Below are 22,361 nucleotides of genomic sequence, written 5' to 3'. Positions count from 1 at the left end.
ACAGAGATGAAACATTCATATTAAAACAAGGCAGTATGATGAAATCTGAACAAAAAACATGACATCAGGCCATAAAGAGGAACCAAATAGCAGGAAGATGAAACAAAAGGCGGCATAGCTCATTAAGCTAGGCTAAATTGACTTAATTAACCAATGCTATCATGATCATCAAACCGGCTCACCTTGATAGATCATTAAAGGTAAAAAAGCATTGGATCTGAAAAGATCAGCAATGTATATGAAAGCCCACAGTACCCTACATCTAATTCCAGTTTTCTGTGTGTGTTCGTAGCGTTTCCTAATGGATGTTGGTGTAAAAACCTCATCAGATGAATGACGGCTGACAAAAAGCTGTACAGATCCATCCCTTGTTTGTTTTTTTTTTACAAACGGCCAACACTGCAGAGTGTTTTTGAGTCGGTAAGACTTGGGTTGAGGAGGTCAGTGGGTTGCTACATTTAGGAGAGCGCAGTGTTATAAATCACGTGACACTTAGAACCACAGCAATCAATATTTGTCCTGCAGAAGCAACTACACAGTGTATCTGAACTCTGGACAAATGGCTGATGTACATAAGTGGACACAAAATATGCCGGCGTCTTACCGAGTAGTAAGAAGTTACCTATTGCAAACTTTAAGATGAACTAAATCACATTGAACCATTTGTTGTATTTAATTTTTAAAACATTTTTGATCGGTGTCATAGATGTACTTGCTGGTAATCAGCAATCCATTTCCACGCTGAGCAGTCTAGGCACAGGGTCTGTGTGGGCAGCAGGTGTCCTGCTTGTAGTTCTCCAAATATCTGAAACATGGCACATTTGTGCTTCATAGTAGATGTTCGAGATTGGCCGTGTGTCTCTCCTTACACATACTACGCATATGTCTTGGTGTGAACGTGCAGTAAATGTGCAGAATCTATTGTTTAAGCATGTCGGTTTCTCAAAGCAGATCTGCTTGTGAGCAGAACGCATACTGTGAGCCTACTCCCAACAGTCTTCATAAGATTGGGAGGACATAGAAAGAGGCCATATGTTACAACGTTTAAAAGTGAGCTGCCAACGCAAATAACAAGAAAATCCTGAAATACTTGGAGAAATGAGGTGGCACTGATTGGCTTTCACCATGAAGCCGCTGCAGGAGGTGTCAAGTTTGGATTAAGTTTAGAAACCTCGTTATAGCTTTGACAAAGGATTGCAGAATAAAGAGAAAAGAACACGGTTAGGCTTAGTTAGGCGAACATGCATTAGGCTGCACCAGCAACTTAATTTTGCATTACTAGATGCACTATTAAACTTACCCCTGTGACACTGCTCATTGGAAATAATTCCCCTAACTCTAACAGCACTGTGTAATAGTTTTAGCAAAGCAAATGATATATCAAACCTAACAGCAATACTTAAATGTGGAATTCTGCGAATGCACGAGGAATTATACGTACATAGAGTCAGTGCTACTGAATGTGTTAGAAATCCAGTTACGCTATAACAGCACAATTATTTGAGACTAATGGATTAATGGACAGATTTATTAGGCAGTGATGTCAATGATATTCAGTGACTTGCAAAATAACAGTAATGCAAAGTGAGTGGGTCCACAGTTAACTTTTCCCAGTTTTGAGATGAGTAATTGAAGGAAGAATCCATTAAGGGTGGTAAACACAAATCCATTAGCTGGTGAGAGGTTGCAAGACGGTGCTTGCTATTGCTAGGCGAAACTGGTCACATGGTGCTGCACTGAAAACCTTGTGATTGCTTTAGCTGCTAGCAGATATCCGTGGTCGCCTGTAGTTTGTATTATAGACGATTAATGGTCTGCAAACACTCAGATATGATACTACGTGGTTATAAAAAGTGGAAGGCAAACTTCCTTCAAAAGTAAAAGTTGTGTCTCAGGCAACCGCAGCAATCTCCGAGTGACCAAACCAAAAGTCACAAGGAGGTTGTTGGTGCAATACCCTCTTTGTGGCTAATCTCAAACAGTGACAGCCAGCAACGACTCACCAAACCATCAGGGAATACACGCCGCCTCTGTAGCCTAAGCTAGTTGAGACTGGGATGTCTATTAGCAAACAACTGTCAGCTACAAAGCAATGTGCTACAAGCAGATCACTTCCAACTTGGATGGGGTTTTACTCTTCACTCTTAACCAAGCTTAGTACTGATAGCTTAGCATAACTAAGTAGGGTAGCTTGTTAACCTTAGCAGATATGTTAGCTAAACAATAGAGTTAAATCCACTGAAAATAGTAACTTCAATAAGTCCTCATAGCATGTAGCAGCCCATGTTTGACATTGGCTTTTAATGCAAAACACCAGAATAAGACTGCTGAGGTTAAACGTGGGAGGAACTGATGTAGGGTAACAGTCGGGAAACACAGCTTCAAATCTAGGCAAATAATTTGCTTCGCAGAGTTCACAAAACTAGTCGAAGCTCATTATTGTCCAGGTTACATTTTTTGGCACCGCTAAGAAGCAGCATATAAAAACCACAGCTCTGAGAAATCCTGTAGTGAATCTGTGATATGAAAGCACATTGGCACACTAGGGTCTGACGTGGCGGAACCAAAGGCTGCCGTATCAAGCCTGCTGAAGATTGTTTTCTTTTCCTTTCCTTTTTTCCTTTTTAAATGTGTGTATCACTTGGTTGAGAGGAGCAGGGCAGACAGGGGCCACTGTGCTGAGACAACCGGTGATGTGATGCCATGAAAAAACCGCCACAACACGGCCATAAAGCAGACTAATGTGTCCAGAGTGGCTTAAAAAAAAGCGAGGCAGACAGCAAAAACAGAGCAGAGACCCTTATCCATCATAGCATACAGGCAGCAAAACAACTTTACACCATCTGTGCAAAGAGCCTGCCCTGACACCAGGTAGCTGGAGCTTACGTCAAAGGCAATGACCGAAAATGCTATGTCACCCTACAGTGTAAATACAGAAACTTTCTGTGTGCGCATCAAACTTCTACAATCAAGTAATGAAATAATGCACCTAATGACGAATGAGACTAAAACATGTAAACAGTACAGCAAACTACGGCCTATTATTTTTGAGAAACCAGTGCACACTGACACAAGAGCATGTGCCAACAGGGGTGGGTGTCTTTTTACTATTTATATATACACATATATATGAATTATGAGTTCATACAGACAGAATCTTTTGTGGCAAACATAATTACCGCGTGCAACACAAACACACACTAACAGTGTTGTAATCTCAGGCAGTAGCAGCAGTGGGCCTCATCTATCCTCTGGCGCCATGTGAACGCATGCAGTTTGATAACCATGGAGGAGCCCGAAGGGAAACAGGGGGGAGGTCTGATGTTAGGTACGTTAGACATTTTTCAAGTTTACTTTTGGTCATGCTGTTGGCTCATTGGTTAATACATCTTAATAATTTATTACGTCTCTTTTGCAAAATATCCCTTTATTCAATTTTCACCAGGCTTTTTTTTTCCTCAACACAAATTAAGCATGCACCTTACAGGACAACTTGGCATGTAAGGTCTATTCAAGAAAGAAGTTATAACCGCCCAGTGCAGCCTCAGGTTACTATACAATATGATTCATTAGCATAAAGCTTTAGACATGTTGCAGGTTGTGCTTCGTTTTGCTTGTGTGCTTATGCATAATCATAGAGCATGTGTTGGTTTCAATGGGGCAGGAGCTGCTACATGACAGTGCGGCGTTAGCATACAGGACCACAGAGGTTAACGTATCTGATAAGACTGCCAACACTGCACTGGTAATACCAACTTGTAACTTATGATTAAATACATCCCAAACACACAGCTGTGTTATGTATGCAGTCTCAGTTGTAGTTAACTGTTTGTTATTACGGCCGACTGTTGTCTCGGAACAGATCAGGCAGTACTTTGAGCTTGGCACTAGCTTAATTGCATGCATGAGCATCAGTCTCAAAAGAGAATAACTACAGGTGGATCAATAAATTGGCTGTGTTCTCAAAAAATACAGGCGTGTCCTCATTGGAAAAACCACACACAAAAAGTGTTTGTGCTCTTGGTATGATACTTGTTTATTTGCTCTTTTGTACTGTGTGTCTGCTCCTGATCTCCCCAATTTCATCGTTTCCAAGCACTCGAACTCCTCCTTAAAAGACTATCTCATTATTTCACTACAGCATATACAGCTATGGTAAAAAGAAAGTGCAGGCTAAACAACAACATGACATATTGCACTGTGACATTATTTATTTAGCAAAAACTAAGTCATAATGCAGAAGCAGTGTGTGAAAAGCGAAACACGCCCCGTGATTCAATATCTTATAGGGCTAAGTTTAGCAGCAATAACTTGAAGCAATCATTTCCTGTGTGACTTTATCAGCCTCTCACACCATTGTGAAAGAGCTTTTTAGTTTTACAGAATTGCTTCAGTTCATTGAGGTTTGAAGGCATTTGGGGAGGACCTTAAGAGGACTGTTGAGTGTTGAGGTCTGGACTTTACTGGATTTTTCTCCCCCCTTTCACCCATTCTGTTGTAGATTTGCTGCTGTGCCTGCTTGCATGAAATTAGACAATTTTCAGTCATACCATGACTCTTTGGTATACAGAGAACTTCATGGTTGACTCAGTGAATGCAAGGTTTCAGGTCCTGTGGCTGCAAAACAAGCTCAAATCATTACCTCTCCACCACCGTGCTTGACAGCTGGTATGTTTGTGCTTATACTCTGTATTTGGTTTCCTCCACATGTGGTGCTGTGCATTTTGGCCACACATCTCCACTTTGGTCTCATTTGTCCAAATCAAGAAGAGGTTTCCTCTTAATAACCTGGGTAACCATTCCAAAAAAAGTCTTTTTATAATTGCACTGTAATGAATTTCAACATTTAGCATGCAAACTAAGAGTTTTTACAATTTCTGTGAGCATTGCACGGTCTGACCTTAGTGTATTTGCTGTCCGCTCCTGGAAAGATTGGCAAGTATGTTTAATGTTTCACTTCCATAAGCTTTCTCATGGAATGATGAACTTGATGATTAAACACTCCCGAGGTTAATGGGCAGCAAACATCACTCCTCTAAGATCACTGCTGATGTCTTTCTTTCTTGACGTTGTGTTAACGTAAACCTGAATGCTCCAGAGTAGCAAAACTTCAGCTTTCACAGAGGTGCTCACATTTGGTGATGATCAGTTAATCCAGCGCATTTGATCGTAATCCATAGAAAAGGTGTCACAAACTGAAGGCTGTACTTTAGTTTTTCCACACCTTTTCCACATTTTGGCTTTATTAAATAAAAAATGATAATATGTCATGTTTTGGTGCATCTGATACCTCCGTGTAGGTGTTTTGCATTAATCATAACAATTAATGTCGGTCCAGGTTCAGCGTTGCATGTGACCGATGTGCACTCAGGACGAAAAATCCCAAAAATGGGCTGGTTAGGGTCAAGGTTAGGGTTGGGGGTTAGGATGTGATCGTGTTTAGGGTTATGCTAATGGGGTTGGGGTTAAGGTTTTGTGTGTTGGTGTTTCCACGTCGCAAAATCATGACATCACAACAACGTGACTGGTCATTTGCAATGTTGAACCTGGACCAACATTAGCTTTGATGATCCAGGAACAACACCAATGCAGAGATATCAGATCCAGCATCATATTTTATAGTTTATCTGAGGTTGTATTTAGCTAATGCAATGATTAGATTACTTGTGATTATGTCTTGATATGTAGAAGTTGAAAGTTTTTAACCATGTCCGTATGCACGACTACTGAAAGTAACAAATACAGTGTCCGATAGTAAAGACATTTTATATCATATTTGAATAGAAATATTTTTCCACCTTGGCCCCAGTTGCCTTTGCAACAGTGTCATTTATCTCACCTGCAGACTAAGTGTTTTACCACCAAAGAAAATCTTCACCTTTGTTATAGTCATAATTGTCCCTGAAGCTTTTACATTATCTGAAAGCAGCCAGGCATAAGAGGATAAACAGACTGAAACACACATAACGCACACGCAAAATGAATATTCATCTACGGCGTGTTGACACCAAGATAACACCGGGTCGGGCCTGTCAGATTGTCTCCTGGCCTTTTCCTGCGCAGACAACAGTTTTCTTCAGATAATGATGGAGACGCAGCAGAATACCTGTTTGATTTTAACCCCATCTGACACAACCTTTCAATGTAATGGGAGGTGCTTACCTTGTAAGCTCAGACTTCCGCACCCTTGGGTTGGGTGTTCACAACCTTAAGTGCTTTTAATGAGGTTTTGAAATATCAAAAGGTGGAGGCAAGGCAAAGGGAACTGCTCGGAAACAGAGCCTTGAATACAGAGTACCACACAAAAGTTGCTCTTTAACCAGGGGTTCATTAAAGCGAAGGAAACAGGTGGAAAAAGTCAACTCGAGGCGACTCATACGAGACACAATCGAGCCGTCGGTGAAAAAGCGCGTTTGGTCGGAAGCGAGCCGAGCACGCTCATACGGAAACATTCTTTCCCTCCCGTAAAAAAACAAGCAGTGCTATTTCTGGGAGACTCTAATGGATATCTGGGTGATCTGAGTGCTCTTACTTGATGTTGTCCAGGCAACCAGAGTCTGGTTTCAAGATGGCTGTGTGATGGAACATCTTGTAGAGAGCGATGCCCAGGAAGATCACGTTGAGCTGGAAGAGAGAAACAGACGGATTTTTACGAGGGCAAGGAGAAGGGAAAGCGAGAGAAGAATGGGAACAAAGCCTGTGTGTTTCCTGTTACAGGTCCATTCATTTTAAATCAGGGCACTTTGTAGCACAAAGCTGGAACAGTGCGGCCAGACTCGGTTTCCCACTTTGCCAAACAGAGCGCAAAATCCTATGAAACCTCCATCGGACTAAACAGGGACCGGTGAGACGAGGCAGCTGCACAGTTGCACGGCGGAGCCTTTCATCTGACTTATTCACACTTGTCTCATCATATTCACACTTACAGGCAGCCATGGGGAATTACCGTCCTTTCCTCTTTGCATCTGGAAAAATAAATAAATGAAATTTGTGCAAACAAGAAAACTTTGAGCCTTTACGGCATCGCAAGCCGCGGCAGACTTCAGTGGTTATTCTTACGTCCTGTTTTTCCTGTTTCTGTTCAAAAAGCAGACAAGTAAATAAAACTTAAAAAGAAAGTCAAGCACATCTCAGCGAGTTGAACTTTTGCTCCCGTGTTTGTCAAACACGCTGTAATTACAGAGGGAAATTAATTGGCGGTCTTATATCCGACTGCTCGAAATATTGAAAAAAACAACTTGCATTACGCAGACCCACTCTGGTCTGTCTCTTTAGTCGCATTTTCTCTGTTGAGTCAGTTAGAACAATAATAAGAAAATGAGTCAGTTCTGGTCATGGGGGTTTGCTCAGAATGGCTCCCTTCAAATTACAGCAATTATGTGGATTTCATTGGCGATTCGCAGGTGGCGTTCAAGCTAACGTAAGACGACGAGAATTAAAAATCGCACCTTTGTCCAAACACTCGCCAAATTTTCAGGGGCAGAACTGGAACCGAGCCGCGGCCTTCTCTCCAACGAGATGGATATTCTTGTTTGTAAATCGGAGAGAGAAAGGAGTGAGTCATGAGGCACGCAGAGATGCATTGTGAATGATTACGCCAAACTGGAGCGTGAAAGTGAATTATGCATGTTTGGATTTGACAGCCAGATCGCGGCTGGGCAGCGAGAGATGCATTTCTCGGGAAATAATCCTATTGGACAAGCATATTGTGACTTCTTTTTTTTTTTTTTCTTTGTTGTTAAAGATATCTATAAGTTTTGTGCCAATGCCGGATATTTAGCATCATGGCTGACTGGTGTTTTTGAAAAATTAGGAGCGCATCTCCTGATGACAAAGCAGTATTTTAGTGCTCGGCATTAGTGTAAATACTGAGATGAATGCGGGTCTTACATCAGATTTGGATCAATAAATGAGCTGTTTTATTGGGAGAAAATGAGGGCCTGTCCTAGTTGGGAAAGGCACAAAAAGCGTGCGTGTGCTTGCATACCACATACTGTAGGCATCTACGTCCGGGGCTGAGCGTGTGCCTGCGAGGAAGAGATGGTTGGGGGAAAAAAGGTAGTGGAGTAGGACTTGGAACGGGAACAAAATCAATCATAATCGCAGTGCAGATTACTCCAGCGCTGCATACTGAGCAGAGTTCGCTCTCTTTGTCCCTCTCTCTCTATCGCTCTGTATCTCACTCCCCCCTAAAATTGTCTCAGCCGGCGACTGCGGCAGGGTGACAAACTCCAATATATTCTCTACACCCCTCATTCGTTTTTCTGGACGGCTCCGTGCCCGGCGGTGGCGTGTATGCTCAACAGGGCAGAGAGAAGAGGGCGATGGGAGCTAGGAAAAAAAAATTAAAAAGGGATCTCTGTGGACCATTTAAGCGACGACCCGCAGGCTAAGTAGGGTTAATGAGCAGAGGGGGGCGGGAGAGGTAAGGAGGGTTCGTGACGCTTACCATAATTATCAAGGTTGCTGGTCCTATGAAACTCCAAATGAAGTAGGTGTCCAGGCGAAGCCAGCAACTGAAAGAGACAGAAATAAGGTGAGCGGTGAGGGGGATTTGAAGTAAGAGAGAGGACGGGTGAATATGAGTTGAGTGGGCGGTTGGGGGGGGATTTGAGGTTATAGCGCTATGCTCCTGCGCAGAGGATATACATCAAGTGGGAGTCTGAGAGTGACACAGAGGAATGGGTACTTCAAATCACAGATTGCCGCAAGTGGCCTAAAGAATTATGAGCACTGGAATTTGGAGGAAAGGGGAGCTTTCAGTGCCAGTGACAGCCATAAAGACGTCCTTTCATTGCCAAAACATGCGCACCATTCAAAGAGAGAAAAGTCACGAACACGTTATGGACAAACCCACGAAGGAAGGTTGGAAACGACCAGAGTTTAGTTCTTTTCTTGTTCCACTTTGATTAAATCGCCATTAAGGATGATAATATATGGAGATTCAATTAGTTCTCAATTGAATCCTAACTGTATCACTCCAAAGGAATTGGATTGACCTTGACCCCGACAGACACGGCCGCACGCACGGCCCTTAAGCTCTCAACAAAGTGCCTTACGTGTTCGTGTTAAACCGCGGCGACTCCGTGCAGGACTGTTATAATTATGTCAATAATGAGATAAAGCTCTTTCCCGACCTCACACTTCACATCAAAACATTGCGGGAAGTCAATTCTCCTCTCGGCTGAAGAAAACCAAACACGGAGCGGGAGCAGGAGGTGACAGCGCTCCTTAAAAATGGCAAAAGAAAAGATACAGGGGGAAAAAAAAAAAAGTGATTCATGACCTGTGGTTGAATTATTAATCTTTTAATCTCCGCCGCAGCAGCAGATAGACGGCTCCATTTTTGGCCACTGCAAAATTACAGTCCATACAGCACTGTTGTCATTCGGGCTGACGGGGAGGGGAAAATGGAAGCGGCGGAGAATTCGCTTCAAATCCATTGAAGTTGGAGGTGAAAAATACATTTGAAAAAATGTGTTTTTGTTTTCTTATATGGAGCGAAGGAGATGTCAAAGTCCATTTTTATTTTTTCATCCGAAACCCCCCCCCCTCCCCAAAATTGAGCATCTACAGTATTTACAGCAGTGCCCACAGACTTAGCTGCCACTTTGTGTGCATTTCTTCTTTTTTTTTCCTGTCTGAAAAAAATGAAATAAATATATTCGCAGACAATACTTTGAAACGAGAGAAAATACTGTATAACAAGTGACAGGACAAAAATCGACTGCTCCTTTGCTATTACCGGGACTTGATATGTCTCCCCTTCGCTCGTATCAATGGATGCGACGAGGCATCACAGAAAAACACATATGGACAGATAAAGCGGCGAGCAAACAAAAGCCCAACAACACACGGAGAACTCTGGCAGCTCATCAAAGCGCACGCTCTGAATGACTCTGTTATAAATTAAACTGAAGCTTCCATTGTTCCTCTCGCCTTCTTCTTCTTCAGATCATAGAAAGATTTAAAGACTCGGTAGGCGGCAGGAGCTGCAGGCTGTCATTTTGTTTTTTTCTTCCCTTTCCTCCTCTTACCTATCCTTCTCCACTTATGTCATGCTCGTGTTAGGCTTTTGGAGCAGTTTTATCTTCCCCTCCTGGTGTGCTAGTTTTTGCACTACTCCTACAGAAAGTGAGCAATAACAAACAAACGCAAAAAAGTGCCGGTGCGTCATTAAAAAATAACCCATGTTCATGCCAACAGCCTGTTCTGTTGCCACGCCGTCCTTAGAGTCAAGGCCTTACTCTTATTCCCCGCAGCAGGGACGGTGAGCAATTGACCAAACAGGTGAGAAAAGGCATGTGAGATACGTAGGCTAAGAAGATGAGTCAAATCATCTCTTCAGTGTGAAGTTCTGCAGCACTTTTTGCCTCAAAGAGTGATCTTCAACTTTCTTTCAACAGACCTCCCACTGCGTCCAAATCACATGACCTACTTAAAATTAGCTTAACTAAAATAAGCAGCTGAGCTAAACTATGTACCAGTTCTGCATCCTAACAGTGCAGTTATGTAGTTTTTATATGCAATTTGATACTTAGAGAAACCACAAAATCTTTAAGCAACCTAAAGAAGTCCAGACGCTTTTCTTTCCAAGCTCCTTAGACTACGATGACCTGGATGACTGAGAACCTTCACAGACTTAGCAAAGTCTAAATTCCAGTGCCATGCAAACCCTTCCAGATCCAATTCTAGGTAAGCTAGCCTCATGTACCTTTTTCACTGGCACCCTGACAGTGTTAATAACACATCTAAAAAAATAAGCTGAAATAATTAATAATAAAGGCACTGGATTAGGCCATATTTGAGGCCGGATTAAACAGTTGAAGAAGACTCCACAAGGAGTCATGATGTTTAACCTTTTTCTGCACGTCCAATGAGATGAAAACGATTAACCAACTACTGTATGTAGATTACTGAATTACTTTAGCTAAGCACTGAGTCTACCCCTTAAATTTCGAGGTGGTCTGATGTATTACTTTCATTAAACTGGAGAAATTACACAGGCTCGTGTCCTTATTTGCTGACCATTAAAGCAGCCACACTGGACGAGACGAGGGTTAACGTCTTGCTCAAGGGCACATTTGGAGAGTAATTGCTCAAGTAGCTGGATGGAAACCCTACTCAGATCAGCGTTTCCTTTTTAGTCTTGGACAGCTAGAATTCAAAAGCTAGCTTGACCTTCAGGCTGCTGTAGCACTTTTTTTCATGTGTTGAGTTAATATGAATCACTCGAGATCGCTTCATTCATCTGCTTCGTGTGGGTCACCGCAACTTGTTGGATATCTCGACTCAAATGACACCACCCACGATAACGCCACCGCGGTACCAAAAATCAATTTGCAGCAGGACCACGCGCCGTCCCCCACCTCCTGATCTTCACCACGTGTCACGCCTCGTCCCTTCCCCTCATCCTTCAATGGCTTCGTATAATTGTTCCACCGGTGGCAGGCTTTAATTATTCACATGATGCCAAGGCTCAGGCGGTGGCAGCTATCGCCTCATCCATCACTAAGAACTATTGCTCCGCCGATCTACAAATGCGCCGTCTACCAGTTGCTTATGTGTGGAAGCCTATGTGTGCGAGCCGTTTATGATAAACATCAGAGAAGCAAACTGCTGATGCTGGTCTTCATTATTTTCAGATCGGTTTGAGATTAACTGAGAGGAATGGAGAGTGATCCTCCGCTTGGCACTGCTCTATAGACCGTGCTGCATTTCAGAGAGAAGAGCCAGGGAACCATATCTTCTGCAGCTCGTGTAGGAAAACACAAAACGGCAGTCTCTGTCACTCCTCATCATTTTGTTAATCTCCTCTCTCTCTGCCAGTCTCCATGTTCGCACTCCCTCTCTCCTCCCCGCTGAACCTTTTTCGTCCTCTTTGGTAATTTGCGCATGCTACAACGTTTAAGACGCCAACTACAACAGCTCGGCGTTTGCTCGGCTGAACTTTCCCAGAGTTAGCATTTTTCACTGTCAAAACAACGTCCATTCAGCAAAAAAAAAAAAAGGGGAAACGCACTCAGCTTAAGTAACAGCTGAAGGATGAGTGATAGCTATTGAAGTGTCATCTGTGAGATTATTAAAGCTCTTCAAACCAGCGCAAACACACACAAGGCGCTGGCAGTGTTTTTCATCACAGTCAGTCTCCTTATATAGCGCTTTCATCATTTCTTCAGGTTAGTGTTAGCGCGGTATTGGATCCAACATGCCGCGTGAACATGTGGAAATGTTCTATATTGTGGGTTTTCACCTAGAAAAAGTTGGGGGAGTCACAACAGATACAATAATTCACAAAAGGAACTGACAAAAAATGATGCATAGATAAAAAGAAATAAAAAAAATATCCCAAAGCTTTGATCCTTGGTATAGAAAATTGGCTTTTGATGGAGCCTTCTTGATGGAAAAGCCATCAAGAAGATCAGAGGCCCTGATATAAGCATTTTGGCCAGCTTCATCTAGTTTTTTTTCTCTTCTCCTTTGGAGCCACAGATTTGGAAGAGAGGATGGAGTTAGCAGCTAAGGCTGCCAAGCTTGGTTAGCAAGCCATACCTGTTAATCAGTGCAAGTCAAAGACTTAAAATAACATTTCACTCACTTTTGGATGGGCTGTTAGTAGATTTAACTGTCCAGCAGGCTACATCTAAAAGGCTTCAAAAGCCAACAACACCAGAAAATATCTCTTTGTGTCTGTGCGGGGTTTCTCTGGGCGCCCCTGCCTCCTCTCACAATGGCAATGTTATTTATAAAGGGCATTAAATTATATGTAAACTCATATAATGTAAACTATGTAAAAGCTTAACACACAAGATAAACATAGGTAGAAGATAGGTTCCATTGGACTGGCTTGGAGAAGCGGGAGAAACAAGAGGAGGATAGATGGAAATACTTCCTGCACATGATATACACCCGTCATATTATGGAGGAAATTAGCTATAGAGCTCAAACCCATTTTGTGTATGATGTAAATGTCAAGTTCTGCATTTTATGGGTCGAGTAACTTTGGAAACAACACTTTTTGGCTTCATTTTTCAGCCCCAGAGGTTTTACGGCTTGGAAAACACCCACATCTGTCATGCATCTAGTGTAAAAATGAGTCTTTGTAGTAAGAACTGCAGTAGTTTTAAAGCTTAACATTAAATAAAATTACAAAATATACTGATCTGGATGTGTAATGGGTTTTATTTTTATATTGATTTTATCCCCAGAGAGACCTGCAGAATATTGCACTCTCTTAGAAGCTGCCCATATACAATAAATGATTAAATCCAAGCAAGAGTATTTTCCATTATGGTCTTAAAAAGATGTCAAAATATTATCTTTGTGGGAATTTCATAAGGAAAGAAAATCCAATTCATCTGAAGAAATGTGACAGTTTTGCTCACACGCTCGCTCCACATGTACTCACACTCGATCAGTGCCGTAGCTGCGGTAGTCCACCGCAGCTGAAACGGCCACAATTAGCGCGGGGACCCCGTAGCCCACCAGATAGAAGTAGCGCCGCCGTGAGTGCTCGCTCTCAAACACCTCCACCAGCATGATGTAGAGCTGCACGCCCTCTAGGAACATCCACGTGAACGCTGCCAGGAAGAAGAAGTGGAGGAGGGCGGCGAAAACAGCACACGCAATCTGGGAAGGTTTAGTGGTGACAGAGAGAAGGAGAGAGCGGTAAACAGGGAATGGAAAAAACAAAACAAAAACAAAACAAAACAAAAAACAGACAAGCTTCACTCGCTTTTGGCTGTTTTACCAATTTCCTGAAAGATTTAAACGTCACGCTGCAAGGCATGGCAACTGTGGCATGGTGTGCCGGCAACCGAGCAGCGTTTTTTGACCTCTCCGTGCTCGTACCTTTCTGACAATTAGCATTGCTAAGCTTTGTTTGGCTGAAGTGACTGGATGTTTGCCTGTGTGACTGGCAGAGGAAACGCTGCAGCTACTGAGCCCATGTGGTCTTGTTTGCTGCAGCTGGCATGGATGAAAGAGAGATATGAGGGAGTGAAGTCAGCAGTCCAAGAGCCATTTGAAGCAACGCTAGGGCCAGGTACGAGCAGATAATGTGCTTCCAAACTTTCCGAGCTGACAGAAGGTGTGTCCGGAACAGATGTTGAAGGCATAGATTGTCATTCGCATGTATGCACACGCCCACGCGCTTCTTAACAATAATAAGATACAGTACTTACATGGACTCATCTAATTATTGGCACAGTTGACCATAACTAGCGTATTTTGTCACTGAAATGGATTCAATTAAATTACTAAAAGGTTGAGTGGACATTAATTGCAGTCCAGGAGAGCGATCTTACAGCTGAGCTGTGAATCATACCCATAAAATGTTATAGAAGCGGGGGGGCTAAAAGCATTATCTTCAACTTCACAGGGAGTTAAGCTAAACTAGGAGGCTTATTTTAGTTCTGATAGTTTTAATGATATTTAAAGAGCAAAATATCAATGTGCTTTGATTGCTCGAGGCTAGAAAGTAAAGGCACTTCCTTTCTTTCTCTGCGAGACATAATTTTTCTGCACTAGTAACCCAGCCGTGAACTAGCATGGGAGGACGGGCTATTATGATATAAACAATGACAATAAATAGATCAAATTATTACGAAGACTGTTTGCAATAATGTGCATTCCAGTGTCTGTGCCCCAGGAACGCAAAGCTAACTGTGTACTCTGCCTCATTAGCAAGTAGAATTGCCGTGATTGCGAGAAGCTGTGGGAGGAAATAAAAAAAAAAGGCCTCTGCCGACCTGTACACATGTAATGACTCTGCATTTGTCTCCCGTATGAGTGTCGAGCACACACACACGCTTGAAGATGACTGTACAGTGACAGCAAGCCTCCACCTGCTACCCCAGCTGAGCTCTTGAGGAAAGTAATGCCATCCAAACTACAGTTATTATACTAGGAGGAGGTTTAGTGCATTGAACAGCTTAATCCAGATTAGTCTGAAGTGTTTGCAAATTGAAAAACTGCAACAGGAGGCTGGTTGTGGGGGTGAATGGATGAATTCACGCTGGCGAATGCATATAATATAACAGCGATGGAGATATGAGAATGTGACAGCGTGTTGGCAGGTGTTGCTGTGCGAGTATGTGAGTGCACTTTCAAGTATGTGTTTGCTTCGGCACAACCATAGGAGGGAACATTTGTTGAATAAGAAGCATCCGATTCTTTTATTTCGCTGTTTCGTCTCACCGAGCCCGGCAGAGGCTGAAGAGTCCGGGGCCACTGACACTCGCTGGGAAGCACCACTAACAGCACAGCAGGACACCAAAGGTTATATTTTCTCAAAACATTTTAGGCTCTTAAAACTGGGAAGAAGATAGTGGACATACCTCACCGGCGATTCATCGAGGCAATTTAAATGCATCGCTCCGGTTTTACAGTAAAAAGAGTAGCTTTTAGCGGTTTGAATCACTTCTACCTGAATGCCTCCATGGACTAGGAGATGGCAGACACATTCGCATCAGCCAGGTTTTCCACTTTTAAAGGTACGTCTATGGGCGTATTTAAAACCGATAAACTGAGGAAACTGGTTTCAGTGTTTGAGGAATTAGATGACCTTTTGTTCATAAGAAATTCTGGGAACAACAACACCAACAGTCATCTCAACGTGCTTTATACTATAAGGCAAATACTCCAGAGAAAGCACTTGGCGACAGGTGGGGAGGAAGAACTTCCCTTTAACAGGAAGAGACATCTAAGAGAACAAGAATGAGGGAAGAGCAGGCATTTGATGTTGCACCTCAGTGCTTCAGTGATAATGTGAAGTACCAGTCGTAAGAGTTCATGTCCGCAGAAACACACTGGCTTTGAGCCACCCTTCATTTCTTTATATTTTACAAGGAAAATGGGAAATGGCTGAAGTGACTTATTGAAACATACATGGAAATACAATATACAAGGCAAAAGCAGAGTCTATAACTCTATAAAGCCTGAAAGTCAATATCTGGTATGGCTCACCTTTACTCTTCAACAGAGAAGGAAAACTATTAGTCAAGCTTTATTGATATTTCTTTATGTAGTCTTCAGGAATAGTTCTCCAGACTCCTTGAAGGTCAAAGCTCTTCTTTGGATGTTGTCTGCATTTCTTCTGTTGTCTGTCAAAATGATCCCACGCTGGTTCAATAATGTTGAGGTCCAGGCTATGGGGAGGCCAATCCATGACTGATAGCTGTATCAGTCATAGTTCCAGAGATAGTTCCAGTTTTTATCCAGGTATGCTTTTCCTGCATTGGCTGTGTTTTTAGAATCATTTCCAGATGATCCCAAAATTCTGGGATGCTTTCCAGATAGCATTTTAAGTTCCAGATGGATTTCTACATTCATAGTTCTATTAGTTTTTTTATAAGATGCCTAACAACACTGACTGAAATCATAACAAAGCCTAGATCTTGTTTCACACATGCCTGTAGACATCTATGATACACCACCTCTCCTGAAATCCTCAGGAGGGTCAGATGCATCTCTCAGGCCCTCTTCATCAACTGCTCATCAACTGATAGCCTTTTTTTAGGCCTGCCACTTCTTATTTTGGCCTGACCAAGTGGTGGAAAACCTTTAAATACCCTCAGAAAGTCAGGCGAAATATTGTTGGGCTCAAGACCTTACAGTGTGAACACTGGAAATCTGAACAGAATGATAATTGTGTACAAGATGAATAAAATCTTCCCACCATCACTCGGTCAGAATTCAACATCATTGCTCACTTATTACACAAAACATAACTATCGATTATTAACATTTTGAACTATCTTATATTGATCATTGATGCGCCCTAGCTTGCATTCTAACTGCGAGCACACAACAAAGAAATAAAGCAACATTGTGATAATCTTACCGGCTGGTCACCCCGATTTATCCCCACCAGAAAGAGGGACTCGGCAATGAACAGACTGATGCACAGGTTTTTATGGATGGTGTTGCGATCGCTCTGGAGGCCACGGAAGAAGCAGAAGGTGAAAAGGCTGATGAGCAGGCAGACCAGAGACAGGAGGATGCCAACCCAAGTAATGACGTCTAGAAGCATTTCGTGAACAGGGTCGGTGTTCTGCAACAAAAGTGATGAGAGAAACCGGTCAACCAAGGCCAGTCCACTGCTGGTCATGTCATCAAAGAAAAAAACAACACAAAACAAAGAAATTTTGAGTCATTTTTCATCTTCTCGAGAAGCATTTTGATGTTTGACAAGACCGCTTCTTTTATATCGATTTAAATTTTACTGGTAAAGGCAAGACAAAAAAAAATCAGTGGTAAAAATAACAACAATAACCATGAATACCAGCGACAATCCTGAAGCTTTTATTTTCATTATTGTTTCGTGGGGTAAAGTGCATTCACTCCACCAGCCAATAAACCACTACCCACAAGCCACAGGTGGCAGAAATGAATCATGAATTAGTCAGTGTGAATCAATTTAAAATGCCCCCCTGTTGTTTCATTTTGGTCGGGCAACAAAGTGAAACAAAGTGAGCCGCGCAAAGGGCCACAGGTGTCTTAGACCAGCACAACAGGAATTCAATCAAACCACTACATGGTCAATGACTTTCACTGTTGCTTTTAGATAATTTTCCCTTTTCAGAAAGTAATTTGCCACCACAGCCAGTTTTGGGCACTAAAAAGCCGTTTGCTGACAGTAAATTTCAGGCTTTAGCGGTAGAGATAAGAATCAACAGTTATTCTCCTGTAGTCACGAAAGGGAATTTACATCAGCCCATAAAAGGCAAGTGCACATAAGTGATGATTGGACAGGAGTAGGAAAAGGCAAAGTCGACTAAAACAGCAGAATCTGCAGGATGAGTGGTCTCAGAGTGGTTCCCCGACATGAGGAACCAAAAACCCCAAATAAACCGGTGATGACTCGAACACTTCTCAATAACGTCCCAACCATTGCATTTATTTAATTAGTTCAGCATAGAGTCGGCTGTAACACCTAAAACACTGAAACATTTAGCTGAAAGTTAGCTAAACGTAACGGACAAATGGCTAAAACAGCTAACGGTAGATGAACATTAACTTCTTTCATTCCAAACTCTGTTCACTGGCATTTCATTTCAATTATAACCATCTACTAAGAGTGAAAGCTAAATAATGTACCATTCAAAATCCCATTAAACAGACTCAATTGAAACATAATGGTCAGTGCTAATAAAAGCATGCTAACAAGGCCGATGGGCCTTGGAGCAATGTTGTGAGCCGTGGCTCGAAAGATACAGCATCTAACAAAGCCCGCATCAGTGATTTCCAGTGCAATCCCATCTGGAATCAGGAGAAGGAAAATGCCATTATTCTGATAACTCCGCTACCAGCGAGGAGAAGCAGACTTTCCAAAAACAGACACCATCTATATGTAAAGCGTGTGGTTCAGAGAGCAACATCTTGATTTAATAACTAAACATAATTACTGCATCAAAACATAACGATCAGCTACTGCGGCTTCCATATTTCCCGAAGGGACTGTCCTCTTTCTCGGGACTGCTGGGCATCGATTCAAAAATAAATAGAGGAGGGGGAGGGGATAAAGTGCAAGTTTGAAAGGTGGGCTGTTAATTTAAAAGAAATCTGCCAACCTCGCGGCCGGCTGTCGTCCCTGACGGGGGTCAAAAAAATGTCTGGGTGGAACTTTTGAGTCTTGACTTAAGGATTACGTCTGAATGCAAATGAAGATCAAACGGGCATTATTTTAAATGTCACTTACATTTAAGGGCAGACGGTAAATTTGCATCGACGGGCTGTTAACAAGACCACAGCTAAAAACTAAGCCAACTGTGCAAGCACTGACATTGTATATAACCGCCTAGTTGTCTGTTATCAAAGGCTGTGCATACATACATTGGCCTGCAGCAACTAAACATACGACTTCAAGCTACAGCGCAGCAAGTAAATATTTGCATACACTGAGCAATCACCCTACAAGAGGCATATGCCTAATACGTCTCTCAGATGAGTCTCAAAATCAAACTTTTCGAGCACGGTCAGCAGAAGAGTTCGAGCCAGCATGGGGGTGACAGACCATCTTCTGAGTCAGGTAAGGCTGAGGAAGCTTAGGTGATGCAGAATCACCAAGAAGCCTTGTTTAGTAGCAGCTCAGCTAATACTAGCAGAGAGGGGAACAGATGCTGATCATTAACAGGCTCTGGTACAATAACAGCCGCAGTGCTCCTTGAGTCTGGGGAGAGCGCTCTTTTGATTTTCCTGCCTGATGAGCCGTTGTGTATATGTTGGAGGGGTGGATTGAGGGAGGAGGGGGGCTGGCAAGATGTTGTATAGATGAGATGTGTATGTGTGCGTGTGAAGCTAAGGCTGATTTCCTTATACTTTAGAAGGATGCTTATGCAGAAGGTGTCACCAGATGCCGATGTTCGCGCTTGCATGCTCTGCGGTGTGCGGTGCGTGTGACACATTAGTTTTGTTTTCAGCCCGACGTGCCACAGAGCCGTCGGTGCAGTGGGTGGTACCGGCCATGTTGCATTGCGAGAGGACCCCGAGGTCTCCTGGGCTAGCTGGCTGTGCAGCGACTGCAGCCTCTATCCATCACAATCTCACCTTCAATTGAAGAGGCGCCCGGTCAGAGAGAAAGAAACAGCAAAAGAAGAAGAAGAGAGACAAAGCTATAGAAACAGAGAGTAGGAGCAGGGAATGTATCTACACCTGGGTGATGGATTTACTGCGGGATGATTTCTTTGTTCTGGGAGGTGGATGATGACTGAGACGTCGCCAAACACAATGTCTCTGCTGAAAAGTTCCTTTTACTGCAGGTGGAGGGGGGGTCTGCCCAGGCAGGGTGGCAAATGATGTGATCTACAGTGCCTCTGTGCCTAGCCTTACAACAACAAGCCGGCTTGATGGGACTCCATGTAAGGGTCTCTAAAGTGGGCAGACGTAATTTACTCTGAAATTTACTCACTGCGGCGCAAGGGCGGCCCGGTCGTACGGCGTCCATGTTACTTAGCAGGACGACGCACATTTGTGCACATTCGATTTGTCCTCCAATGTTTTTCTGTCCCACATTTTTCTTTTATGTTTTAAACACACATGCTTTTTTCATTCCAGACAGACGCCCGGGTGCGCACAACACAAAATAAGGTTTGTGGGAGCTCTAGCAGTGTTACAAGAAAGAACACACACAACAATGCATTGGTAATAATGGCCGAGCCGTCTTAACTTGACGTCACATCACATGCGCTTAACTATGATGACATAATAAGGAGTGTTTCTTGTTCACTCGCATTTTTTACCCTCTGTGTTTTTATACACCGCTTTGTATTTAATCATTAGTTATTATTCTTCTATGACACTTTTCCACAGTGTGTCTTGAGTCCTGTCTCCTTGCCCTCACTCCTAAACTAGTCGTGGCAGATAGCTGCCCCTCCCTGAGGCTGGTTTTTCTGGAGGTTTCCACCTGTTAAAAGGGAGTTCTTCCTTCCCAGTGTTGCCAAGTAGTTGCTCAAAGGGTTTGCTTGATTTTTAGTTTTCTCTCTGTGTTATTGCAGGGTCTTTACCTCACAATATAAAGTGCCCGGAAGGGACTGTGGTTGTGATTTTACGCTATATAAATAAAACTGAATTGAATCCTGTGTCAGAAGCCGGAAACCAGCCTCTGAAATGATGTGGAGGAGGTAAGGAGCGGTGACAAGAGCAGAGTGTCAATCCTTCATACCTCAAATAACCGCTCTTACTGTGGGGCCACGAAGCCAATCCAATTAAAATGCATAAATCTCCCCATATGCCTCCAGAGCTGGGCTTTGACTCATGAAACGCAGTCAGGCAGGGCAGACAGTTGCGCTATGGGGTAGTAGCCCCACTGCGGGGAGTCATGTGACAAGTTCACCTACGGTATGACCAAGGATTTATGATCTGCACGGGGATGAGAAACAGTTGCGGAGAGGGCACATGAATCAGGGCTCTCGGCAAATTCGTCACATTTAAAAGGGCCGGGAGAGAGAGGGGGGGGGGGAGAGATTCCGGCTCGCGTAGCGGGAGTTGACATTCAGCACATGCACCGAATGTCACACTGTGTTCTAGGCTACAATAACTATGATATAACGTCCAAGCGTGACTTTGAGTTGCTATGGAAGTTAACATGGTTTCTCTCCTCTCCATCTGCGCCTTAAACATATAAATAGATTTATTTTGAACCACTGCTCTCTTGTACCGTGCTGCACCATACTTTCTTCGTTGCGCCATAAAATACACGGTGAACCTTGGCTGCATCATCATAGTTACTGTCTGATGGCGCAAGCATGGAGATGTTCTATAATGACAGTGATGAATGTTGCCTAAATATCACCCTCTCCATCATCCAGTGGGATGTGCCACTGATTTATACTTACTGGTCTGTTGGGAATAGTGGCACTTACTACTATCTCAATGGCTCACACGGGCTTATCTTAGCACATACATTTACTACGTAAATAATGGCCTACAGGTCTATATTCTTTGAGCTGGGGTGTTTAAGCCTATATTAAAAAGCTTCTGATTTTGCATTTACCACTAGCAAGCAGATGGTTTAAAAAAAGGAAAGAAAAACCAACTTAAGGTGAAGACTGGAAAGGAGCAATCTGCCTCTTAAGTCTGACGTCATTAGACTTTCTTTGGGTTCAAACTCTACCCCGGTTCTGAAACTCAAACAGTGTGGTATCGCTGAGAGTTAAAACGGCTCAAAATCTTTTATCTTCAATAAAATGTTAAATGTGGCCGCTCTCCCAGTTGTTACAATTTAACATCCAGGCATCCACGAAAAAAAGGATTCACAAAGTTTAACGGAGTTAGACGTTAGCTTGCTAGTTTTCATCTAAAGATGACATGCTATGTGCTGACTAAAGGATTTCTAAAAATATAAAATTTGCAGCTCTGCTATTACTTTGAACATAAATGAAGATGTAAAACTAAACAGCAGCAGTGTGTGTAGGGTTACTGAAGCAGGTCTAGCTGGTATATAATGGTGTAGTACCTGGTGACTACCTACAGAGCTATGGTTAGGATAATGTAAACATATTAGCATAGCGAGTATGGGGGATGAGCGTTAAATTTACCCTTAAGCAGACGTTAATGTGACTGTTCCTGATTGGCAGACACAAATTCAGTCATATGGCAGGAAAAACAATGAACATGGACCAAACTTCAGTCAAGAGAACACCTGAGACCAGGGGTGTCGAACTCCAGGTCTCGAGGGCCGGTGTCCTGCAGGTTTTAGATCTCACCCTGGGTCAACACACCTGAATCAAAGGATTAGTTCATTACCAGGCCTCCAGAGAACTTCAAGACATGTTGAGGGGGCAATTTAGCTATTTAAATCAGCTGTGCTGGATCGAGGACGCATCTAAAACCTGCCTGGAGTTCGACACCGCCGGTCTCGG

At 43.0% G+C, this 22,361-nt stretch overlaps 1 protein-coding gene across 17 annotated transcripts in view; it reads right to left on the bottom strand.

The window, feature by feature from the left end:
• The window catches only part of LOC100692188 (adhesion G protein-coupled receptor L3), a 254,089-nt gene that overhangs the window by 19,883 nt on the left and 211,845 nt on the right, over positions 1–22,361 (bottom strand). For all 17 annotated transcript variants that reach the window (XM_019352859.2, XM_019352862.2, XM_005468240.4 and 14 more), the window contains 4 exons: positions 16,844–17,053; positions 13,409–13,629; positions 8,450–8,516; positions 6,533–6,624 (listed from right to left, as the gene is read on the bottom strand). In XM_019352859.2, coding sequence (XP_019208404.1) covers positions 6,533–6,624; positions 8,450–8,516; positions 13,409–13,629; positions 16,844–17,053 — 590 coding nt within the window. The remainder of the gene's footprint in view (positions 1–6,532; positions 6,625–8,449; positions 8,517–13,408; positions 13,630–16,843; positions 17,054–22,361) is intronic.

Source organism: Oreochromis niloticus, linkage group LG3, assembly GCF_001858045.2.
Source record: "Oreochromis niloticus isolate F11D_XX linkage group LG3, O_niloticus_UMD_NMBU, whole genome shotgun sequence".
Classification (NCBI taxonomy): domain Eukaryota; kingdom Metazoa; phylum Chordata; class Actinopteri; order Cichliformes; family Cichlidae; genus Oreochromis; species Oreochromis niloticus.
This window is presented reverse-complemented; position numbering and strand designations above follow the sequence as displayed.